This window comes from Sciurus carolinensis, chromosome 2 (genome assembly GCF_902686445.1).
Source record: "Sciurus carolinensis chromosome 2, mSciCar1.2, whole genome shotgun sequence".
Taxonomy (NCBI): domain Eukaryota; kingdom Metazoa; phylum Chordata; class Mammalia; order Rodentia; family Sciuridae; genus Sciurus; species Sciurus carolinensis.
Window position 1 is genome coordinate 58,884,401 of NC_062214.1, and position 25,817 is coordinate 58,910,217.

The 25,817-nt window shown below is 36.6% G+C and overlaps 1 protein-coding gene across 11 annotated transcripts in view; it reads right to left on the bottom strand.

Moving 5' to 3' along the window:
* Positions 1–25,817, bottom strand: part of Akap13 (A-kinase anchoring protein 13) — a 358,212-nt gene that overhangs the window by 86,068 nt on the left and 246,327 nt on the right. For all 11 annotated transcript variants that reach the window (XM_047540454.1, XM_047540456.1, XM_047540458.1 and 8 more), the window contains 2 exons: positions 9,864–9,939; positions 4,354–4,484 (listed from right to left, as the gene is read on the bottom strand). In XM_047540454.1, coding sequence (XP_047396410.1) covers positions 4,354–4,484; positions 9,864–9,939 — 207 coding nt within the window. The remainder of the gene's footprint in view (positions 1–4,353; positions 4,485–9,863; positions 9,940–25,817) is intronic.

Sequence of the window (25,817 nt, forward strand, 5' to 3'; positions counted from 1 at the left end):
ATTATTAGTTACTTATCACACGTCAGGTTTCTGTTATTTTGAAATATTATTCCTCTTAATCCTTATAACTATTTGATTTAGTACATATTGTCATTCCCATTTTTAGTTGATAAAACTGATGATCAGTGAATTTAAATGACAAACTCAAGATTCTTAGTCTCAGCTAAGAGCCAGATGCACTTTTTTTTTTTTCTTTTTAAATAGCTCTTTAAATGATTCTATGTGCAGTGAGGACTGAGTCCTAGTGCTCTCAATCTGCAGAGCTGTTACTAAAATGTTTAATATAAAACTGAGATGGATCTGACTGTTTAATGTAAAGGATAAAAGTATAAAACTTTTAAAGGAAAACATCAAGACTAAGGGCAGGAAAAACAAAAACAGGACGGGATACAGGAAGCAATAACCAGATAAAATTAATAAATGTACTTCATCAAAATTAAAAAATTCAGCTCACTGCAACATCATTATAAAAGCAAATGGCAAGACAAAGATTGGAAGAAAATATTTGTGAAACATAAACCAAATAAAGGTCTGGTATCCAGGTTATATATGGAACTCTACTTCTCAAAATCAACTAACAATACATTTTTTAAAAATGGTTAAAAGATTTGACACTTCACAAAGGAAGATACATGAGTGGCCAATGAACACAAGAAAGTGTGTTTACAACACCATTAGTTGCCAAGGAAATGCAAATCAAAATCTTAATGACATACCACTGCATGGACACCAGAAATACTAAAATAATTATATATATTAGTAAGGATGCAGAACAACTGGGGTTCTCATACATCACTGGTGAGAATGTGAAATGGTACAACCAGTTTGGAAAATAGTCTGTTTCTCATAAAAATAAACCTAAACCTACCATATTATCTAACAATTCCACTTCTAGGTACTTAAGAAACATTATTTAGATCCCATTTACATCAAGTTCTGAAACATGGAAAATTAATAGATGGGGAGGTGGGGAGTGCTGACTCTGGAGAGTTTAAATGTAGGATTGTCTGGGAAGGAACAAAAGGAAACTATCCAAAGTGATCTTTATTGTATATATACCTTGATGTGGGCTTGGGTTAAAAAGTGAATGAATATATTTATCAAAAGTCACTGAATCCTCAAAACTGTACATTTCAGCCAGACACAGTGGCACATGCCTGTGACTCCGGAGGCGGAGGCAGGAAAATTCCAAGTTTGAGGCCAGTCTCGATAATTTATCAAGACCCTCAGCAACTTAGTGAGACCTTGTCTCAAAATAAGATATAAAAAGGGACTGGAGATGTAGTTCAGTGATAAAGTTGTCCCTGGGATCAATCCCCAGTATCAAAAATAAAAATTAAAAAAAAAAAAAGATTCTGGATTTCATTGTATGTAAATTTTACAAAAAATAAAACCCAACTGTAGACAAATAATGAATTCTAAGTATTTAGAGTTGAAGTGTACTGACATATTTTCAAATGCATCCAAGAATTTAGGTGGACTGGTCGGTAAACAGAGGAGTGGACAGAAACACTGCTATGTAAGAAAGTAAATGCAATAAAAAGAATGTGAGAGTTAGATATATTTGGTGTTCATTGCATAATTCTTTAACTTTTCTACATGTTTCTGTGTTATGATAATGAAATGTTAGGGGAAAATGCCTTCCTGTCTTCCTCAACCAGAGTTATACTATGTAAGTAAGAATTATGTGTACAAAAATTATATAACTTATACACACCAAAATGTAAAACAGCTACACACTTCATATCTTACTACTTTACCTGAGGAATTTCATATCTTACTACTTTACCTGAGGAATTAAGTTTAATAGTGCCAAAACACTAGTCCTTTAATTTTCATTCATTTCCCAATTATTTAATATTATTTATTATGCTATATTCAAGGCATCCTGCCTTGAAAAATCACAACTCACATTTTAAACATCTAATACATACCACAATCACTTAATCCATTTATGTACAATATTTTATCTAAGAATCTTAAGTATCAGATCAGAGTGGCCTAGATCATGTATACTTTATGATCACACTTTTTCTCTCAGCTAGTGCCAAAAAGAACTCCAGGATTTCTTCTCATTTTAAAAACAAAATGCAAAATTCATGCTGCTGATATAAGGAATAGAAAGACTTTAGTAATCCACAAATATTCATAAGAATAAACATGAAGCTCATAACACTCACTAAACAGTTCCATTTGCTGGGAGGAATACTCAATGGAAAGATAGGTTAAGGTGAACAGTTGGCGAGAAGCACTTCAGGCTGTTAAAGAGCCCTTTGTAAGACCACAGTCACACAAATGGCTCCAGGAAGTGACCTAATGCCCCACTCATGGTTCATAGAAAAGGATGTTGCAATGTTTTGCCCACAGATTATATTTTTAGAGAATGAGAACAGGAGAGTTAAGCCCTGGGAAGAGAAAGGAGGGAAAGGTTAGGCCCTGGGAAGTACTTGAAACATTCTGGTATTGCACAATCCATGTGTGGATGATCAATGAGGAAGACTTCTAAAGAAGTAGCTGATGACCTGTCTATCAGGACTATACTTTCAAATGAATTGCTGGCTTTACAAGAGGTTTTCAGAGACTGAGAGCAAAATAACAAAAGATGAACAGATTTTAGAGTCAGGCCTAAGTGCCAATCTCAATTCTCTTACTCAGTAATTTTGGATTAACTTCTTTACTAATCAGAGCCTCTACTCCCTCCAGGGTAAAAAGAGGACAAAACCCCTAGAGTTGCTGGGTAGGGCCTTGTGTATGGTAAACACTCTATTGATATTAATTTGTCTCCCTCCTTTTCCTTTCACAAGTAGTAAGTCCTTGGTTTTATTTACACAAGAGGAAATGTTTACTGCAAAGCCTCTTGGTCACAAACCACTTCGGCAGACTGTTATTCTAAATGAAAACAATTCCAATTTAAGAGAAACTTTTTACCATTAAAATTTCAAAACATAAATAAATACTCAATGAACCTCCATGTAGCCATGACCCATTTTCAGTTATTATCAATGGGACCACTTTAAAGCTGGGACTTAGAGATACCATCCAATGTGTTTATCTCAGACAAAAGCCATGTATTTAGAGACATGTATATTCATAATGATATTCCCCCTGGGAGAACAGAAGTCCTTACAATTAAAGCCTCAAAGGCATTGTAGAAATTACCCAAATTCCAATATTTTAAAACCCATGTTAGTTTCCCTCTTCCAATGTATGGAGTTTTCACTTCAAAGAATCCCTTCAGTCAATACACTATAAGTAATGATTACAGAAATCCTGATGTTTACACCATAAATCTTCCCAAGGACCCTGGGAAGAGAAAGGAACAAGGTGGAAAGGGTAGGGAAATACCCAATCAGAACAGAAGAGTTGCTGGACAAAAGTGAAAGGAAGTATATAGGGTATTCACAGAGGCTTCAGTATGTTCCAAACCAGAATTCCAGGACTTTATGCCTTTATTCTTATACTATAACTTCTAAACACAGAATCACCACCCTCTCTTGGATAACTTGATCACCCACTAGCACAAATGTTCTCACCACTTTTCCAAAGTCATCTTAAAACCAGAAGAAATAATCTTCTTCAGAGATGCCACGGTATTTCTGCCCCTCCATTCCTCACCACAAAGAAAAACCACTTGGGGCACATAATTGAGTGTTATCTGCCCTCTCTGCTGTGGGGAAGCCCTCTACTCTTCTTAGGGGACAAAATGACTTGCTGCAATGAGAAACAAGCCCAAGCAAAAGGCAGCAAAATGCTCCCATCACCCACTTCCTGAGCCTCAAATTATATGCAAACATAAACTGATTTGTGTGCATGCATTTTTCACTACAGAGAAAGCTTGGCTCCCTTAGTGAACATCTAGAAAGTTCCAAGTAAGCGGGCTGGATGAATAAGGGTGAAATCACCAGGCTCAACAGCAAGTTTAAGGGCTCAACATGTTAATCAGAAAATGACTGTATGGTTAGTTTATACACATGACATCATACAGTCTAAGTTGCAGTCCTTTCCTGTCCAAGGAAGAGTATTCACTGTCATCTGATTTAGTTCATTATAAAGCGAAACTTGCATGTAAACCAGCTATAATTTTGTAGAAAATAAGTTTGGCCAATGCCCTTTATAATAACTCTGGTAATCTCACTTTTTTTCAAAAGGGAATACTTACACTCTTCAATAGCAAGTAAAGTCTATAAGGCTAGCTGGATCACAATTTACTAGCAGGAGTCACACATTAAGGAAAATAATATGCTGTGAGAAGATGATGAGCACAGGAAGAAGAACTAGGTGAAAAAGATTTAAGGAAGGCCAAAGGGAACATGAGAGTCACTGGACAAAAATGAAAGGAAGGTACCCCAATACCTTTGAGAAGATGATGCTGTCCATTTCATCACTGGGTGAATGAAAGAGGTCAGAATCACTCCCAGATTCTTTCTGAAATACACCTTGTTTTGAGTCACACTCTCTGCTCAGTGCAACATCCAAAAAGTTCTCTGAAAAAGAAAATTTATTCAACTGATACTTAAAAATTTTTTTTGTTTCTTTTCACCTCAGCAACTTGTCTTTTTTCTCTTTTACACCCCGCCCCCCAACCCATCTCCACATCCCTCCCTCCCTTCTCTTTCTTTTTAGGTATCAAGAAGCTAGAAAGGACATAGTCAAATTAATAGCTTTCAGTTCTATTATTCTAATTCTAGGTTCATATGTTTACCACAGGCCATTCATGAGTTTGCCATGTTATGTAAGTTAAAGAAAAAGGATAATTTAGAACCATGTTCTACCTAAATAGTAATGGTTCCCCCCTCAGTAGCAATAGGATTACAGAGATTTAATGCATGGAATCCAATGATTCCTCAACATTAATAGTTCTGTCACAAATCTCTCCTCTGGGCTGGGGAGATAGCTCAGCTGGTAGAGTGCTTGCTTTGCAAGCACAAGGCCCTGAGTTCGATCCCCAGTACCGCAAAACAAAAACAAAAACAAACAAACAAACAAACAAAAAACAAATCCCTCCTCTGTCTCAACAGAGTTCCTATCCTTGTTATTGACATGTTCCAGATGAAGAATCTGGAAGTCAAGTAGTGAGTAGACACTAACCTCCTTTGTAGGTTTGAAGACAGAAGCAATGCCTATCATTCTATTAAGTTTATTTATTGTTTGATGAGGACACTAATACATGCATACTTTTTCAAATCTGTAGGTGATACCAAGTGATGAAGGGAAGAGTTCATTAAAACTCTACCCAGGGCTGGGGATATAGCTCAGTTGGTAGAGTGCTTGCCTCATGTGCACAAGCCCTGGGATCAATCCCCAGCACCACAAAAACAAACAAAAACAAAACAAAACCCTACCCAGATGTTTTGGTTGAGACCAAATTCAAAAGGATCTGACAAAACAAGGTGATGTCAAAACAAACACACACTACTAATTTTAGGTCCTATTAACATACAATGTACTGGAATCCAAAATGGGGATGGTCATATTACTATGTGCTGATATCACACATGACTATTAATTTATTCCTAGATAACATTTAAATCTGAACACTGATAAACAAAAAATGTGTGCATGGTAATGAGGTTATAACAGTAGAAACAAACAAGCTACATTCAGCTTAGGCAGAAGCTTGAAGAAAATGTGCCTAAAGACAGCAGTAGGTTCTTCCTGTATTCTTCTAGGCACTGAACAAAGACCACTTGGTGTAAATGGCCGTTTCACTATTATTAGGACTTTGCAGGGGCCTCAAAAAATAATAAATGTCACTTCACCAGGATGGCTGGAGCACAGATTGAATGCCTATGTCAACATATCATAGAAAAACTACCTGCGTAAGGCAGAAGTGTAGATTGTGCTAGTTAACTTCTACCGAATCTTCTGATTCTTAGATTCAAAGCTTGAATGATAATTGTGTTTGTATGTGTGTGTGTTTAGGAGAGGGAGAAAGAAAAAGGGAGGAGAGAGAAAAAAAGGGGGAGGTGTGGATGTAGATAATGGGAAGTTTTATCTAAATTAACAGTTAATAATCAATAAAATCATTTACCCTGAACTAGCCAGGTAAGTTTTGATGAAGGTGGCACTGAATCAGTATAGGTCATGCATTGCTGGTCAGTAAAATTACTTGTTCTATAGTTCGGCATTTAGCTAGGTACTGGGGAGTGTCCAAATAAAAATGTGTGAGGAGAAGGAATTTTATCTGTGGCAGAAATGAACATATTAAAAGATAATTTCATCAAAGAATTGTATAAAGGATGCCATATGAAATGAATCAGGGCTTTGGATTAATATGAAAATTTTGAAAAGATCCTATAGTTGATGGACTATTTCAGATGTGTTAGTTCAATGGAAACAGATCTGCCTTTAAGACATTAGAAATTATGGTTATTCTGGAAGACCCCTTCCCTGCACTGCACAAAGTATAGTAAAACTTAGGTGGAGTGGGTGGGTTTTCTATTCCCTTCCTTTTTCCCAGTTGGAAAAATCAAAAGCTCCATTCTGAGGTTGAGGGGAAAACAAGGGAGCTGGCCAAGAAAAGAAAGGGCTGTCACAGCAACTATGCTGAGCTGCTAGATTGTCCAGCTGGCAGTCTAACAGGCCATGTCCAAATTCCAGACTGGAAAACAAACCAGCTCAAGATATTCTAACGGAAAATTCACAGGAAGATCCAGATGCAGACTTAGAAATACCTCACCCAGAAAATAAATCCAAGCCAGCAAAAAGGACCACAAACCTGGTTTGGGATAGAAGCAGTTCACTGTTTGAAATAATGTTGATTGCTGAAGTAGGGAGGAGAGAAGGGTATGGAAAAGGAGTAAAGGAGACAGAAGGACCCTAAGTCATTATAACCCCAGGTTCACCTCCATTGTGGGGGCAAGGAAGGGGGGGCTTCCTTAAAGGGGACTAATTCACACCTCATGTCACATGTGTTAAGTTTTTTAAATTAATGAACTCTTTCCTTTCTTTGTACACATCCCCTAATGAATAATATAGAGCAGCATATCAGAGTGTAAACTAGAGTACTAGATTAATAGTTCAATGGATTTGGTTTAAATCTAGGTCTGACTACCTAATTAGAAGATCCCAGGAAAGAAGTAATTTAACCCTCTATTCTTCATTTTCATACCTGTAAAATGGGATGATGAGTATCTCCCAGGAGTTGTAGTGACATAAATAATTTATACATATAGTAACCAGAACGTTGGTCCCTAGCACATAGCAGATGTGTGATTATGTAAATATTGAGATGACAGTATCCTGAAGATGGGCATAGCAGGGACAAGTCTTGTTTTATAACCCATATATAAATATGCCCCCAATTTTTTGAGTACTGCATCATTAACTTTTTAAAAGTCAGCAGAACGTATGTTCTTTGAGATGTTATCTAGTCATCTGGGTTGAAAATTACAAATTTGTGCATCACATAAAACCATTTCAGTCAATGATGAACCGCATATATGATGGTATACACCATACAACCTAGGTGTGCAGCAGATTGTACCTATACCTCTAGATTGCCATAAGAACACTCTTATCATGTTCACACAATGGTAAAATCACCTAATGACACGTTCTCAGAATGTATCTTTATCTTTAGGCCATATGCAACTGTATATGCTAACAAATTTTAGTTGGAAAAGAACAGGAAAACACACCAGAAAAATGCACTGGGTTTTGTTAAATCATGCTAGTCATAATCCTATCTTGTACCTATCAGTATTAAAGACTACACAAAGTGATCTTAAAGGCATTATCTTAGTTGGTCTAACTCTATTGCTCTACTGAGACACTGTTTATAAAGTGAAAGAACAACTGAAGCCTGAGCCTGATGTGGTGGCCCAGTTACTCAGGAGGCTGAGGCAGGAGGCAAGTTCCAAGTCAGCTTCTGCAATTTAGGAAGAACCTGTCTCAAAATAAAAAATAAAAAAGAACTGGGGATGGTGGAAGAGTACCCTTGGGTTCAATCCTTAGTACTACAAATGAACAAAAACCCAAAAAAACCAAACAAAACAAGGAGGAGGAGGATAGAGAGAAAGGAAGATTAAAAAAAAAGAAACCTTCAAGTCCTAGGATTCTCTCTCTCTCTCTCTCTCTCTCTCTCTCACACACACACACACACACACACACACACACACACCACATATAAAGCAACAACAACAAATACCTGCCTAAACTAAAAATCTTGGGTGTGAAGTACTAAAGCATAATAGGATTTTAAATTTTGTTATGTTGAGGTTAAAAAATAATCACCAAAAAGGCAAAACTACTTATACTTGAAGTTAAGATGTAGAAAGGGATACACAATTAGAGATAATGCCCTGGAGTAAATGATCAGGGGTTCAAAACCATTGCTTGAAATAAGTCAAATAAATGACAAGATGTGGATATACTGCTTCCTCTGAATATTCGAATTGTGACACAATTTCCTTTAACTTTTATATGGTAGAAAGCTTCACTGCTTAGATCACTGGGAGAATTTAACTATATTTTTAGAAAAAACTCTAAATAGCTAAAGGAACCAAAATGATGTAGGTAGCATACCTTTTACTTCTAACATTTAGAATGTGGAGACCCTAAACTTAACTATAACATAATATCCTTTAACAACTCTATCAAAAAGTGACACAAAAATAGGGAAAAATACTTTCCATATCTGCTTTTGATACTTCCTTTGTAGCAGAGACAGAGTTGAGAATCAGTAGGAAACCTTACTGGAGACAGAATTTAATACTACTGCAGGGTACCTATCACTAAACTGTTTCAAAAAAGAATAGCAAATGACAAAGACTCATCAATTTTCAAAGCAGATCAACAAAAACTGGAAAGGAAAAACACAGGCTCTTTGGGTTAAGCAGACTCAATGACCCAGAATGCTTGCTATTTCCTAGTATTTACTTAGCAGCTGTAAGAATGGAAATAGAGACATAAAATCACCTACCATGTCATTAGTACAAGAGCCTCCAATGAGGCAAGCTACTAAAACTTTACAGATGGAAGACAATAGAGTACACAGACATTAGGGAACAAACCTTACATCACAGACAGTTGGTGGGTTTAAAGTTGAGAATCCTAAATGACCACAAGTCATGTGTTGTATCATAACAAGCAACTTAAAAGCATTTTACCTCCATCTGTTGTTATTTCATAGAGGCTTAAGGAACGACTAAATTCTGGACAATCCTTCCAAAGTTGCAATGGTTCTCAACCATGGCTACTCAGGAGGAAAACCAAAGGAGGTTACAATTCTGAGACTCAGGCCACACCCCAGCCTAATTAAATCAGAATCTCTGAGGGTAGGATCCAGGTATTTTTAAAGCTTGCTCACCTACATAAGTCCACTGTATAGCAAGAATTGAGAGCCACAGGTTTAGTCCCTAATAATACATACATTTATAATTTTACCAGATTAAAAATCCTGTATCATACACAAATGCACAGCACCAGATAATTTCACAAATGAGTAAATAAATAAAGCAATTTGTGGGGCTAGGGCTTTGGCTCAGTGGTAGAGCGCTTGCTTGGCACATGTGGGGTACTGGGTTCATTTCTCAGCACCACATTAAGAAATAAATAAAATAAAGGCATTGTATCCATCTACAACTATAAAAAACAAAAACAAAAAAAGAAGTTATATGTGAAGTCTGTTGCCACTATAATGAAGTTAAGAAAACTACTTGTGCTCATCTTTACTTGTGAGACCAAATGCCTACAAACCAAAATCACATATATCCCTTCCTCTGATTACTATATAACACGCTACGGAAGACTAGAGCTACAAATCAATGATCTATTATTAGAGTAGGACTATGGCTCCAGAAAACTTAATATCTTGGATGGAGTTACTCATGCAAACGGGAAAATGGAAAAGATCTGCTCACCAGGGCTCTGCTGAGAAGCCAAAAGAGATGCTGCCTCTGGGCATGGTTCTATTGTACACCAGCTTTCTCGGTTTATCTGGAAAAGAAAAACAATTTGTTTTAGGCAGCAAAGTAATGTGAGACAAGTGTACATTAGCTAAAGCTTATCTATCATACAACCATTCTTCTTTAATACTTCATTGCAAGGTGGGTAAAATTATGTCAAGGAAGAAAAACACATAACAAAAACTTCTTAATACAACCAAGGCAATATACACTCAAATCTCTGAGGAGTCTGTCAATAAAAGTGGCATACAAAAGCAAGAGGAAAAAGTAATCAAAAAGGAACATGGTGCAAGTCAGGGATGAAATAAAAAGTAACAAGATAAAAGTGACCAGATATTAAAATGCATATTTGATGTCCTAGTATGTAAGTTAAGAAAATACACAAAAATTAAAAAATACAAAATAATTCCTATTTAGGAATTAATACATACCAGGTACAATGTTAGGAATTCTACAAAGATTATCTCATCCAATCATCACAATAGCTACCAAAAGCTTGTGTTATCTCTACTCAACCACAGAAAAAATAGGCTAAGAGGGAGTTCCAACATAACAAATAGCAGGAATGGTACTGGAATGCAAATCTTTGTGATTCTAAAATGCAAATACACTCCCTTCCTTCCAAATTAAATAGCTTTTAAAAATGCAGCCTTTATAACTTCCAACCACCTTAATTTTATAACAATCTATTTTCCATAACTTTGAAATCAAGAAATTGTTAATGTTATCATTAAAGATTTCAACACATCTCTCTCAGTAATTAATAAAATCACTAGACATGAAATTGGCAAAGATATTAAAAACTCAAAGACATCAACCTCAAATAAATAAAACCTATAAATTCTCAAATTTAAGAGGATTAAAATCTTAAAAAATATACTCATACCATAACATCATGAAATCAGAAACCAAAAACACAAGATTTCTCAAAAACCCTGAATATTCAAAAAAATTAAAAAAGAAACACTTCTAAATAACTGATGAATCAAACAAAAAATACTGAGGAAAATTAATATTTCAAAGTGAATAAAAATTAAAAAGCCACACACGAAAGTTTGCTGGTATAATTAAAGCAGTAGTTAGAACAAAGTAACATTTAAGTTTGTAACATTTGAAAACAAGGAAATTCTCAAATCAGTAATGTTAGCTTCCACCTTAAGAAATTTGAAAAAGAAGAGCAAACTAACTCAAAGCAGAATAAAGAAACTAAAGAACAGAAAGGAATGAGAAGAAAATAGAAAAACAATAAAATGAATAATGCAAAAAGTTGATTCCTCGAAAGGATCAAAAGTATCAATAAAATGTAAGCTGAATTGATAAAGAAGAAAATTTACAAATCGTCAGCACCATGAATCCAAGAGGGAAATGATTATAAATTCTATAGACACTCAAAGAATAATGGAATATCATGAACAGCTTTACTATAAAAAATTTATGAAACCACACAAACTACTGAAATTCACTCGAGAAGACACAAATTTGTTAGACTTATTCTATTAAACACATTAATTCATAGTTTACAAGTTTCTTAAAAGGAATACTCTAGGCCCAGAGGGCTTTAGTAGTGAACTCCACCAAACTACCAAACATTTAAGGAGAAAAATAATACAAATTCTGGCCCCCACTGCTTCTGGGACCTCAACACCCCCTGCCCTGTGAGGACTCAGCACCTGCCCTCTGCCCATCCCCAATATGGCTCCCCAGCAAGTTTGGAGGCTGGTGCAGAAATTTTGAATTATCCCTGAGGGCGTGGCCACCATCTTTGGGTGGGGCAGTTCCTGTCCTGAGACACCTGCAGGAGACTGGAGGCCCTTTGACAGGTACCATGCTTGCATGGACACACCAAGGTCTGGGAGGTTTGAGTGGTCGATGGCTGTGAACCATAGATTTAAAAATTTTTTTTTAATTTATTATTTATTCTTTTTTTCCCTCACTGTATTTTCTTTTTATTTACCCTTTTCCTCAAAGTCTCTTTCTCCCCTTTCTCAGGCTAAAAACCAACTTCTTTGATCCTGCTCTCACACTTCCCTTGATCTAGTACCTCTATATGCTCACATCTTATCCCTTTAAAGTTTATATCCTACACCCCTCCCCATCTTCCTCACCCACCACTAGCGGTTGTAGAGCTCATTGCAAGTCAATTGGCTATACTGTAGATAATAATTGAACTCATCCTGTTTATTACAATACTGTTAACATCTTCATAGGGGCTATCTGTTCTAGGGCTGAATATTGTTTGTATTGGGTGCTGCTAATATTGATCTCCCTGTCAAAGGAGAGATATTGGAAACATGTACAGTCACAATAAGCCTAGAGGGGGGAAGTTTCAATACCTTAGATCTTTACTTCTAGAGGGGAATACACAGAAAAAATATGAAAAAACAGGGGAAGAAAATGTCCCTAACAAATCAAGATGCTATATTAAAAGAATCCAATGACAGCATGGCAATAGAAATGACAGAGAAGGAGTTCAGAATCTGCACAATTAAAACAATCCGTGAAGCAAAAGATGAGGTAAGAGCAAATTCAGGCAATGAATGATCACTCCAATAAACAGTTAAAAAAGCAAATGCAGGAAGCAAAAGAGCACTTCGATAAAGAGGTAGAGTTTCTGCAAAAAAACAAAACAAAACAAATACTTGAAAGAAACAATAAACCAAATAAAAACTAAATAGTATCACCAACAGAATAGATTTCATGGAAGACAGAATCTCAGACAATGAAGAGAAAATAATTAATCTTGAAAATAAAGTTGAACAAACTGAGAAGATGGCAAGAAATCACGAACAGAATCTCCAAGAATTATGGGATATCATGAAAAAAACAAATTTAAGAATTATTGGGATTGAGGAAGGCATAGAGATACAAACCAAAGGAATGAACAATGTGTTCAACAAAATAATACCAGAAAATTTCCCAATCCTGAAGAATGAAATGGAAAATCAAATACCAGAGCTTACAAAACACCAGATGCACAAAATTACAACACATCCACACCAAGGAACATTATAATGAAAATATCTCACATAAAAAATATAGGATTTTAAAGGCTGCTAGAGAAAAGCATCAGATTACATAGAAGGGGAAACCAATAGGGATATCAGAAGATTTCTTAGCCGAGACTCTAAAAGCTGGAAGGGCCTGGAACGATATATTTCAAGTTCTGAAAGAACATGGTTGTCAAACAAGAATCCTGTACCCAACAAAACTAACCTTCAGATTTGATGATGAAATAAAATCTTTCCACAATAAACCAAAGCTAAAAGAATTTACAAATACAAAGCCTGCACTATAGAACATTCCCAGCAAAATACTTCATGATGAGGAAGTGAAAAATGACAATACAAGTCAACAAAGGGAGGAAATTTTCTAAAGGAAAAGCCAATCAAAGGAGAAACCAAGTCAGGTTAAAAACCAAAAATAATCCAAAATGACCAGCAATACAAATCATATCAAAATAATAACCCTGAATGTTAACTGCCTAAACTCATTAATCAAAAAACATCGACTAGTAGATTGGATTAAAAAGAAAGACCCAACAATATGCTGCCTTCAAGAGACTCATCTCATAGAAAATTATATCCACAGACTAAAGGAGAAAGGATGGGAAAAAACTACCACGCACATGGACTCAGTAAAAAAGTGGGGATTTCCATCCTCATATCAGATAAAGTGGACTTTAAACCTAAGTTAGTCAGAAGGGATAAAGAAGGACATTTCATACTGCTTAAGGGAACCATAAACCAGCAAGACATAATGATTTTAAATATTTATGACCCAAACAATGGAGCATCTATGTACATCAAACAAATTCTAATCAATTTTGAAAATCAAATAGACCACAACACAATAATACTGGGTGACTTTAACAAACCACTCTCACCACTGGATAGATTCTCCAAACAAAAACTAAACAAAGAAATTATAGAATTAAATAATATAATCAATGACACAGACCTAAGAGGTATGTATACAGTATTTTATCCACCATCGAGCAAATACACTTTCTTCCCAGTAGCTCATGGATCCTTCTCCAATAGACCATATGCTATGCCACAAAGAAGCCATTAGTAAATATTAAAAAAAAAAAAAATCGATACTACCTTGTATTCTATCAGACCATAATGGAATGCAATTAGAAATTAATGGTAAAATAAAAAACAAAAACTCCTACACCTGGAGACTAAATAATATGCGACTGAATGATGCAAAGATAACAGAAGATATCAGGGAGGAAATAAAAAATTCTTAGAGGAAAATGAGAACAACAACACAATATATCAAAATCTCTGGGGCACTTTGAAAGCAGTACTATGAGAAAAGTTCATTGCATTGAGCTCATACATTAAAAAAATAAAAAGTCAACAACTAAATGACCTAACATTAAAGCCCTAGAAAAAGAACAGATCAAAACCAAAAGTAGAAGACAGAATATAATTAAAATCAGAGATTAAATCAATGAAACTGAAACAAGAGAAACAATTTAACAATTGACAAAACAAAAAGTTGTTTCTTTGAAAATGTAAACAAAATTGATAAACCCTTAGCCACACTAACAAAGAGAGAGAAAATTCAAATTACTAGAATTAGTGATAAAAAAGAAAATACCACAAGAGACACCACTGAAATACATAACATAATTAGAAGCTACTTTGAAAATCTATACTCCAACAAAACAGAAAATATTGAAGACATTGACAAGTTTTCAGAGACGTATGATCCTCCCAAACTGAATCAGGAAGACATACACGATTTAAACAGATCAATTTCAAGCACCAAAATAGAAGAAGCCATCGAAATGCCTACCAACCAAGAAAAGTCCAGGACCAGGTGGATTCTCAGCTGAATTCTACAACACCTTTAGAGAAGAACTAATACCAATATTCCTCAAAGTATTCCAGGAAATAGAAAAGGAGGGAACCCTTCCAAACTCATTCTATGAAGCTAGGATCATTCTGATACCAAAAGTAGACAAAGACTCATCAAGGAAAGAAAGAAAACTTTAGACCAATATCCCTGATGAACATAGATGTAAAAATCCTTCACAAAATACTAGCAAATCACATACAAAAATATATTAAAAAGATAGTGGTTTATCCCAGGGATGCAAGGTTGGTTCAACATTCAGAAATCAATAAATGTACTTTATCACATCAATAGACTTAAAGTTAAGAATCATATGATTATTTTAATAGATGTTGAGAAAGCATTTGATAAAATACAGCACCACTTCATGCTTAAAACACTAGAAAAAATAACGATAGCAGGAACATACCTCAACACTGTAAAGGCTATCTATGCCCGCATGGCCAACATCATTCTAAACAGAGAAAAACTGAAAGCATTCCCTCTAAAAACTGGAACAAGGCAGGGATGCCCTCTTTCACCACTTCTATTCAACATCGTCCTTGAAATACTAGCCAGAGCAATTAGACAGACCAAAGAAATTAAACAGATACAAATAGGAAAAGAAGAACTCAAGCTGTCACTATTTGCCAATGACATGATTCTATATTTAGAGGATCCAAAAACTCCACTAGAAAACTTCTAGAACTAATAAATTAATTCAGCAAAGTAGCAGGATATAAAATCAATACACATAAATCTGATGCATTTCTATTCATAAGAGATGAATCCTCTGAAAGAGAAATTAGGAAAACCACTCCATTCACAATAGCCTCAAAAAAATAAAATACTTGGGAATCAATCTAATGAAAGAGGTGAAAGACCTCTACAATGAAAACTACAGAACACTAAAGAGAGAAACTGAAGAAAACCTTAGAGGATGGAAAGATCAGCCCTGTTCTTGGTTAGGCAGACTTAACATTGTCAAAATGGCCATTCTACCAAAGGCACTATACAGATTTGATGCATTTCCAATTAAAATCCCAATGACATTCCTCATAGACATAGAGAAAACAATCATGAAATTCATCTGGAAGAACAAAAGACCCAGAATAGCCAAAGCAATCCTGAGCAGAAAGAGCAAAGCAGGAGGTATCACAAAACCAGACCTTAAACTATACTACAGAGCAACAGTAACAAAAATGGCATGGGAGTGATACCAAAATAGACAGGTAGACCAATGGTATAGAATAAATGTCACAGAAACAAACCCACATAAGTACAGTTACCTCATACTAGACAAAGGAGCCAAAAACAATGGAGAAAGATCGTCTGTTCAACAAATGGTGCTGAGAAAACTGGAAACGCATATGCAGTAAAATGAAATTAAACCTCTATCTCTAACCCTGCACAAAGCTCAACTCAAAATGGATCAAGGACTTAGGAATTAGACCACAGACCCTGTACCAAATAGAAGACAAAGTAGGCCCAAATCTTCATCATGTTGGCTTAGGACCAGACTTCCTTAACAAGACTCACAAAGTATAAGAAATCAAAGCAAGAATCAATAAATGGTAAAAAGCTTTTTCTCAGCAAAGGATATCATCAATAGTGTGAAAAGAGAGCCTACAGAGTGGGAGAAATCTTTTCCACATGCACTTTAGATAGAGCACTAATCTCCAAAATTTATAAAGAACTTAAAAAACCTTACCAAAAATACAAAGAACCCAATCAATAAATGGACCAAAGAACTAGACACCTTACAGAAGAAGATATACTTGCGATTAATAAATATGTAAAACAGTGTTGAACATCTCTAGTAATTAGAGAAATGCAAATAAAACAACTCTAAAAATCTCATCTTAAACTACAATGGCTATTCTCAAGAACACAAACAATAATAGATGTTGGTGTGGATGTGAGAAAAAAGGCACACTTTTACATTGCTGGTGGAGTTGCAAATTGCTGCAGTCACTCTGGAAAGCAGTATGGAGAATCCTCAGAAAACTTGGAATGGACCCACCTTTTGATCCAGTTATCCCACTCCTCAGTTTATACCCAAAGGACCTAAAATTAGCACACTACAGTAACACAGTCACATCAATGTTTACAGCAGCTCATTTCACAATAGCTAGATTGTGGAACCAACCTAGATGCCCTTCAACAGATGAATGGATAAAGAAACTGTGGTACAAATACACAATGGAATATTATTCAGTCATAAAGAATAATATTATGGCATTTTACAGATAAATGGATGGAACTGGAGAATATCATGCTAAGTGAAAAAGCCTATCCCAAAAAATCAAAGGCTGAATGTTTTCCCTGATAAGAGGATGATGATACATAATGGGGATGGGAGGGTAGAGGGGGGGGTGAAAGAAGAATGGAGGAACTTTAGATTATGTAGAGGGAAATGAGAGGGGGTAGGGGGCAAGGATATGAAAGATGTGGAATGATGACAGACATCATTACCCTATGTACATGTATAATTACACAAATGGTATGAATCTACATGGTGCACAACCATAGAAACAAAAAGTTGTATGCCATTTGTGTACAATGAGTCAAAATGTAGGCTATAAAAATAAAAATTCTCCTGACTGAAGAAAAAGTATACAAAATAAAATCTCTGTATTTGTATTCTAATAAAAATTATACAAACTCTTACACAAAATAAAAGAAAAGGCATACAGCTTGTTTCATAACCCCAGTACCACTCCTGGATCAGTATTAATCAAGGACATAAATATAAAAATCCTCAACAAAACATTAGATAAATTATATCAAGCAATTTATGTAAAAGATCAAAACACTGTGAACAAATGAGCTAATCTCAAGAATATAAGGTTAGTTTAGAATTAAAACAAATGAAACTAATTATTTTCAATAGATGAAAAAACTTGGAAAAATTCAACATCTATTCATGATTAAAAATCCTAACAACATTAGGAACAGAAAGAAAACTTCTCAGCCCAATAAGGGGAATCTATACTAAAACCCTACAATTAGCATCATACTTTACGGTGAAAAGACTAAATGCTTTCATTTGTAATAGGGAACAAGTCAAAGATGTTCACTTTCATTACTTCTGTTCAACATCATTCTGGAAGTCCCACTCATTGCATCAAATCAGAAAAAGAAATAAAATGAAAAAATATAATTTTCTGTACTCATGGATGGCATGACTCTCTATGTAGAAAAATCCTAAGTAATTTACAAAAATGACATGAGAATAAATGATTTGGCAAAGTGCCAGATACACAGTTCATATCCCCGCCCCAAAATGGATACTAGTTCTATAAATAGCGATAAATAAGCATAAATTCAAATTGAAAGTAAAAGCCACACTGTTTGCAAAACCACCAACACAGGGGCTGGGGCTGTAGCTCCGTGGCACAGCACTTGCCTGGAATGTGTGAGGCACGGGGTTCGATCCTTAGCACCACATAAAAATTAACAAAAATAGGGGTATTCTGTCCATCTACAACTACAAAAAACTTAAGAAAAAAAAATCAGGACAAAGAATAATGAGGGAAAGTTTTAAGAAAAAACAAGTAAGACTTGTACTCTGAAAACCATGAGATGTTGGCTGAAAGAAATTAAAGCAGGTTCAAATTAATAGAAAGAGATACCATGTGAACAGATCAGAAAACTCCTACAGTTGTTAGTTTCTCGCGAATTATTACATGATCTCAAAACTTACTACAGAAGTCACATCAATCAAATCAGAGAGACACACAGGTCAACAGAAAACAGAATAGCCACAAACAGACTCTACTAGAGATAGCTAGCTCAATGATTTTGACAAAGATGTCAACATATTTTAAAGGGGGAAAATAGTTATATGAACAAATAATGCTGCCACAACTGAATGTACATATGCTGTATCATCCCTAATGGAAAGGGGGGAAAGTAAAACACCCTGTCCCTGAATGCCTCCCTTTTGTTCCCAAAAACCCAGCCCAGTTAAGGGAACAATAAGAGTAATCTTGGGCCAGAAAGTCCAGATACATAATATCTTGAAGGACACTGGCTCTCTCTTATTCATACTGGGAAATTAAGGTTAAGTTAGTGTTATCTGTACATACTTTTCTGTATATACACGGGGACAGTTGTTTCTTAGGATGCTGATTGAACAAACTAAGCAAGATAATGCTGATGATGTCACAGCTTCTGCAGCCTATCATATAAAGCAAAACTCAGGGCACTGAACTGAGGGATACATGTAACGTGGCTGGACAAACACCATGAGGGAGAGTAGACAGTGCTTGGCAAAATATGATGAGGGATGGAGGTACTATCTGTCACCACTAAACTCTTCTTGGAATAGGCTTTGATCTCTTGTAAGCTTTCCCAATAAATCATGTCTTCCCTGCCATTTTTGAGCACTTTCTTTGGCCGTCTTGCAACCTACTCCACTGCAAAACTGGACGGTGGACAAGACATATGTAAACACACAAATAAATAATTCTCCAAAATCTCAAACCTTATACCATCCATAAAAAAAGAACTCAAATTTTATTACATGTGAAAATATCAAAGTCAACACTATAAAATTTGTGGACAAACAAGAATATTTTCTTAGAATTTGGGTTAGGCAAAAATTTTTAAAGTTACACACAAAACAGAATGAAAAACTAATGAATTCAACAATACCAACATTAAAACTTTATCCTCAAAAACCACTGTTAATTAGATGAAAAGGAAAATTACAGGTAGGGAGAAACATATACAGAAAACCCATCTGCTAAAGGAGTCTACTAAGAACATTGAAAAAACAAACAAAAAACTGTTACCTTGCAATAATGTAACATTTTTTCAAATAGGCAAACAGCTTGAATATTTCATCAAAAAATATGAATGGCAGATAAGCATAAGAAAAGGTATAGATAATTATTGCTTAACAGGAAAATGCAAGTCAAAGTCACTAAGATACAAGTACACATCCATTAGGTTGGCTAAAACCAAAGACTGGCAAAATAAGTGTTGACAAAGATGTGGAGCAACTGAAACACTGTAACACTGCTGGAAACCCAAACTAGTATAGCCACTTTAAAAACAGTCTAGCAATTCCTTATAATGTCAAACACACTTATTTATAATATGTCATCCCACTCATGCGTATTTTATCTAAGAAAATTCAAAACATGTTTTTACATGAGGATGTATAAAGGCATATTCATAGCAGCTTAATTTATAATGGACCCAAAGGAGAAACAGCTCAGATAGCCAAACTGTCATATATTGATGTAATGCAGTAGACTCACAATAAGAAAGGAACTCATGATTTAAATAACATGTATCAATCTCAAGAGATTATGTTCAAAAGAAGGGAGGTGGGGAAAGCCAGACACAAAAGATGATCTGTACAGTTCTATATACACGATATTTTAGAAAAGGCAAACTGTAAGAAAAGGCAAACTGTAATGTTAGAAAGCATATTAGAGAGGTTTTCAAGATGGCGAACTAGAGGGCGGCTGCATTTCATATTGCTCCAGGACGCAGGATTCAAAAGAGGAGATAGTGAGAGAATTGGGACCAACTCAAAGCCGCCGGATGAGTCTCTCCCGTTGGGGAAGTGTCCCGGATGGGGTGGTAGCCCCGGAACGCAGGGAACTTTGTGAAGTGGTGTTGCCCGGTGAGACGCCCCTCCCCCCGCTGGAGCGGTAAACACGGACAACTGGGATCATCGTAGAGGAGGCGGCTCAGCACAGCGCTTGGACTCGGAGCAACCACTGGGGCTCCGGGCGGCTGCTGAGGAGGAGCTGCGTGGCGAGCTGTTTGGACTCAGAGCGACTGCTACTGAACACCGGGGGGCTGCCCCGAGGAAGAGGAGAAACGTGGCGGGTCTAGGAGTGACTGCATCAGAGCTACAGGCGGTTGCCAGAGGAAGAGCTGCATGGTGAGCTATTTGGACACAGAACGACCGCTTCTGAACACCGGAGGGTTGCCCGGAGGAAGAGGAGAAGCACAGCGGGTCACTTGGTCTAGGAGTGACTGCATCAGAGCCACAGGCGGTTGCCAGAGGAGCAGGCGAGTGGTGAGTTCTTTGGACTAAAAGCGACTGCTCCTGAACACCGGTGTCCTGCCTGGAGGAGGACCGCGGTGGGTCGCTTGGTCTCGGAGCTACCGCTCCTGAACACCCGGGGGGCTACCCCGAGGAGGAGGAGGAACAGGGCGGGTCACTTGAACTCGGAGGGACTGCCTAGGGCTATGAGCGGTTGGCGGGAGGAGGAGACGCGAAGTGAGTTGCTTGGACTCCTAGTGACTGTGTCGGAACATGGGGCGGCTGTCTGGAGGAAGAGGTGTGTGGCAGGTCTCTGGGTCTCGGAGCTATTGTACGGGGCTCCAGGTGGCGGCTCAGAGGAGGGGCCGCATAGCCAGGCGATTAGGTGCAGAGCAGGGTCCCAGGACTGGCTTTGCTGGAAGAGCCGCACAGAGACACGCCTAGGGGCGGAGCGAAGTTTCCAGGACTGCGGGCAGATTCTCTGAGGAGAGGCAGCCTAAGGAGACTCGTCTGCAAAGGGTGAGGCTCCCAGGCCCAGGAGGTAGGTCCGGGCCCCTGGGAACGTTGCAGAGGAAGGCAGCCCAGCCCAGGCGGTAGTTGTAGATTGAGGTGAACCTCTAGGAGGGGAACTGACCGGCGAGACCTCCCCACCGGGTGAGTCTTCCCTGCCAGGTAAGGTTTTCCCACAAGGACGGTAAAACCAAAGACACAGGCTCAAACAGGCCTTGCCTCAGCCCGCAGCCTAGTTCCCCTTTGGATGACCATTGGTCAACAAGTGGAGCCACCTCTGCACACTATCAGGGAATATACCCCACCTGAGGGTCACCAACCCTAGAGAGGCAGCTTCCTTGTGGAGCACCGCATTATCAACTTCCTCCAAGACTGCAGGCTACAGAAGGATAAGAGGGGATATACTAGCAATCTTCAGGGACATTATAAGTCAATAGAGGAAATCTGCAATATCTTAATGACCCACTGATTCCTGAACAATATGAGAAAACAAGGGAAGAAAATGCCCAAAACAAATCTAGATGTTACATCAATAAAATCCAACGACAGCATGGCAGAAGAAATGACAGAAAGGGAGTTCAGAATGTACATAATTAAAATGATCAGGGAAGCAAACGATGAGATGAAAGAGCAAATGCAGGCATTAAATGATGAGATGAAAGAGCAAATGCAGGCATTGAATGATAGCACCAATTGACAGTTAGAAGAGCAAATACAGGAAGCAAAAGATCATTTCAATAAAGAGTTAGAGATATTGAAAAAAAACCAAACAGAAATCCTTGAAATGAAGGAAACAATAAACCAAATTAAGAACTCCATAGAAAGCATAACCAATAGGATAGAACACCTGGAAGACAGAACTTCAGATATTGAAGACAAAATATTTAACCTTGAAAATAAAGTTGAACAAACAGAGAAGATGGTAAGAAATCATGAACAGAATCTCCAAGAACTATGGGATATCGTGAAAAGGCCAAATTTGAGAATTATTGGGATTGAGGAAGGCTTAGAGAAACAAACCAAAGGAATGAACAATCTATTCAATGAAATAATATCAGAAAATTTCCCAAATCTGAAGAATGAAATGGAAAATCAAGTTCAAGAGGCTTATAGGACTCCAAATACACAAAAGTACAACAGACCCACACCAAGGCACATTATAATGAAAATACCAAACATACAAAATAAAGACAGAATTTTAAAGGCTGTGAGAGAAAAGAACCAAATTAACATTCAGGGGGAAACCAATATGGATATCAGCCGATTTTTCAATCCAGACCCTAAAAGCTAGAAGGGCCTGGAACAACATTTTTCAAGTTCTGAAAGAAAATGGATGCCAACCAAGAATCTTGTACCCAGCAAAACTTACCTTCAAATTTGATGATGAAATAAAATCCTTCCATGATAAACAAAAGCTAAAAGAATTTACAAAAAGCCAGCATTACAGAACATTCTCGGCGAAATATTCCATGAGGAAGAGATAAAAAATAAAGAAGCAAATCAGCAAAGGGAGGAATTACCCTAAAGGAACTGTCAAATAAAGGAGGAACCAAGGTGTGTCAAAAATAAATAAATAAATAAATAAATAAATAAATAAAAAATAAATTTTAAAAAATGAACCAAATGACCGGGAATACAAATCATATCTCAATAATAACCCTGAATGTTAATGGCCTGAATTCATCAATCAAAAGACACAGACTGGCAGATTGGATTAAAAAGAAAGATCCAACAATATGTTGCCTGCAAGAGACTCACCTCATACAAAGAGATACCCATAGACTAAAGGTGAAAGGATGGGGAAAAACATACCATGCACATGGACTCAGCAAAAAAGCTGGAGTATCCATCCTCATTTCAGATAATGTGGACTTCAAGCCAAAGTTAGTCAGAAGGGATAAAGAAGTACATTTCATCCTGCTTAAGGAGAGCATAAATCAGCAAGATATAACAATCATAAGCATCTATGCCCCAAACAGTGGCTCATCCATGTATGTCAAACAAATCCTTCTCAATTTCAGAAACCAAATAGACCATAACACAATAATACTAGGTGATTTTAACACGCCTCTCTCACCACTGGACAGATCTTCCAAACAAAAATTGAACAAAGAAACCATAGATCTCAATAACACAATCAACAATTTAGACTTAACAGACATTTATAGAATATACCATCCAACCAAGAGCAAATACACTTTCTTCTCAGCAGCACATGGATCCTTCTCTAAAATAGACCATATATGATGCCACAAAGCTAATGTTAGCAAATACAAGAAGATAGAGACACTACCTTGTATTCTATCAGATTATAATGGATTGAAGTTAGAAATAAATGAAAGAGTAAAAAACAGAAACTACTCCAACACCTGGAGATTAAACAATATGCTATTATATGATGAATGGATAACAGAAGATATTAGGAAGGAAATTAAAAAATTCTTAGAGGTTAATGAGAACAAAGAAACATCATATCAAAATCTCTGGGACACTATGAAAGCAGTACTTAGAGGAAAATTTATTTCATGGAGCGCATTTAATAAAAGAAGTAAAACTCAAAAAATAAACAACCTAACACTACAGCTCAAAGCCCTAGAAAAAGAAGAACAGACCAACACCAAAAGTAGTAGAAGACAGGAAATAGTTAAAATCAGAGCTGAACTGAACGAAATTGAAACAAAAGAAACAATACAAAAAATTGACAAAATAAACAGTTGATTCTTCGAAAAAATAAACAAAATTGATAAACCATTAGCCACACTAACAAAGAGAAGACAAGAGAAAACCCAAATCACTAAAATTCGGAATGAACAAGGAAATATCACAACAGACACGACTGAAATACAAAACATAATTAGAAGCTATTTTGAAAATCTATACTCCAACAAAATAGAAAATTTCGAAGACATCAACAGGTTTCTAGAGACATGTGAATTGCCTAAACTGAACGAGGAGGACATACACAATTTAAATAGACCAATTTCAAGTAATGAAATAGAAGAAGCCATCAAAAGCCTACCAACAAAGAAAAGTCCAGGACCTGATGGGTTCTCAGCCGGTTCTACAAAACCTTTAAAGAAGAGCTCATTCCAATACTTCTCAAAGTATTCCATAAAACAGAAGAGGAGGGAACCCTCCCAAACTCATTCTATGAAACCAATATTACCCTGATACCTAAACCAGACAGAGACACATCGAGCAAAGAAAATTTCAGACCAATATCCTTAATGAACATCGATGCAAAAATTCTAAACAAAATTTTAGCAAATCGCATACAAAAACATATTAAAAAGATAGTACACCATGATCAAGTGGGTTTCATCCCAGGGATGCAAGGTTGGTTCAACATCAGGAAATCAATAAATGTAATTCACCATATCAATAGACTTAAAGTCAAGAATCACAAGATTATTTCAATAGATGCAGAAAAAGCATTTGATAAAATACAGCACCACTTCATGCTCAAAACACCAGAAAAAATAGGGATAGTGGGAACATTCCTTAACATTGTAAAGGCCATCTATGCTAAGCCCATGGCTAATATCATTCCAAATGGTAAAAAACTGAAAGCATTCCCCCTAAAAACTGGAACAAGGCAGGGATGCCCTCTTTCACCACTTCTTTTCAATATCGTCCTTGAAACTCTAGCCAGAGCAATTAGACAGACCAAAGAAATTAAAGGGATACGAATAGGAAAAGAAGAACTCAAAGTATCCCCATTTGCTGATGATATGATTATGTACTTAGAGGAACCAGGAAATTCCACCAGAAAACTTTTAGATCTCATAAGTGAATTCAGTAAAGTAGCAGGATATAAGATCAATGCACATAAATCTAAGGCATTTTTATACATAAGTGATGAATCTTCAGAAAGAGAAATTAGGAAAACTACCCCATTCACAATAGCATCGAAAAAAATAAAATACTTGGGAATCAATCTCACAAAAGAGGTGAAAGACCTCTACAATGAGAACTACAGAACACTAAAGAAAGAAATTAAAGAAAACCTTAGATGATGGAAAGATCTACCATGTTCTTGGATAGGAAGAATTAATATTGTCAAAATGGCCATACTACCAAAAGTGCTATACAGATTCAATGCAATTCCAATTAAAATCCCAATGATGTACCTTACAGAAATAGAGCAAGCAATTATGAAATTCATCTGGAAGAATAAAAAACCCAGAATAGCTAAAGCAATCCTTGGCAGAAGGAGTGAACCAGGGGGTATCGCAATACCAGATCTTCAACTCTACTACAAAGCAATAGTAACAAAAACGGCATGGTATTGGTACCAAAATAGAAAGATGGATCAATGGTACAGAATAGAGGACATGGACACAAACCCAAATAAATACAATTTTCTCATACTAGACAAAGGGGCCAAAAATATGCAATGGAGAAAAGATAGCCTCTTCAACAAATGGTGCTGGGAGATTTGGAAATCCATATGCAACAGAATGAAACTAAACCCATATCTCTCACCATGCACGAAACTAAACTCAAAATGGATTAAGGACCTCGGAATCAGACCAGAGACCTTG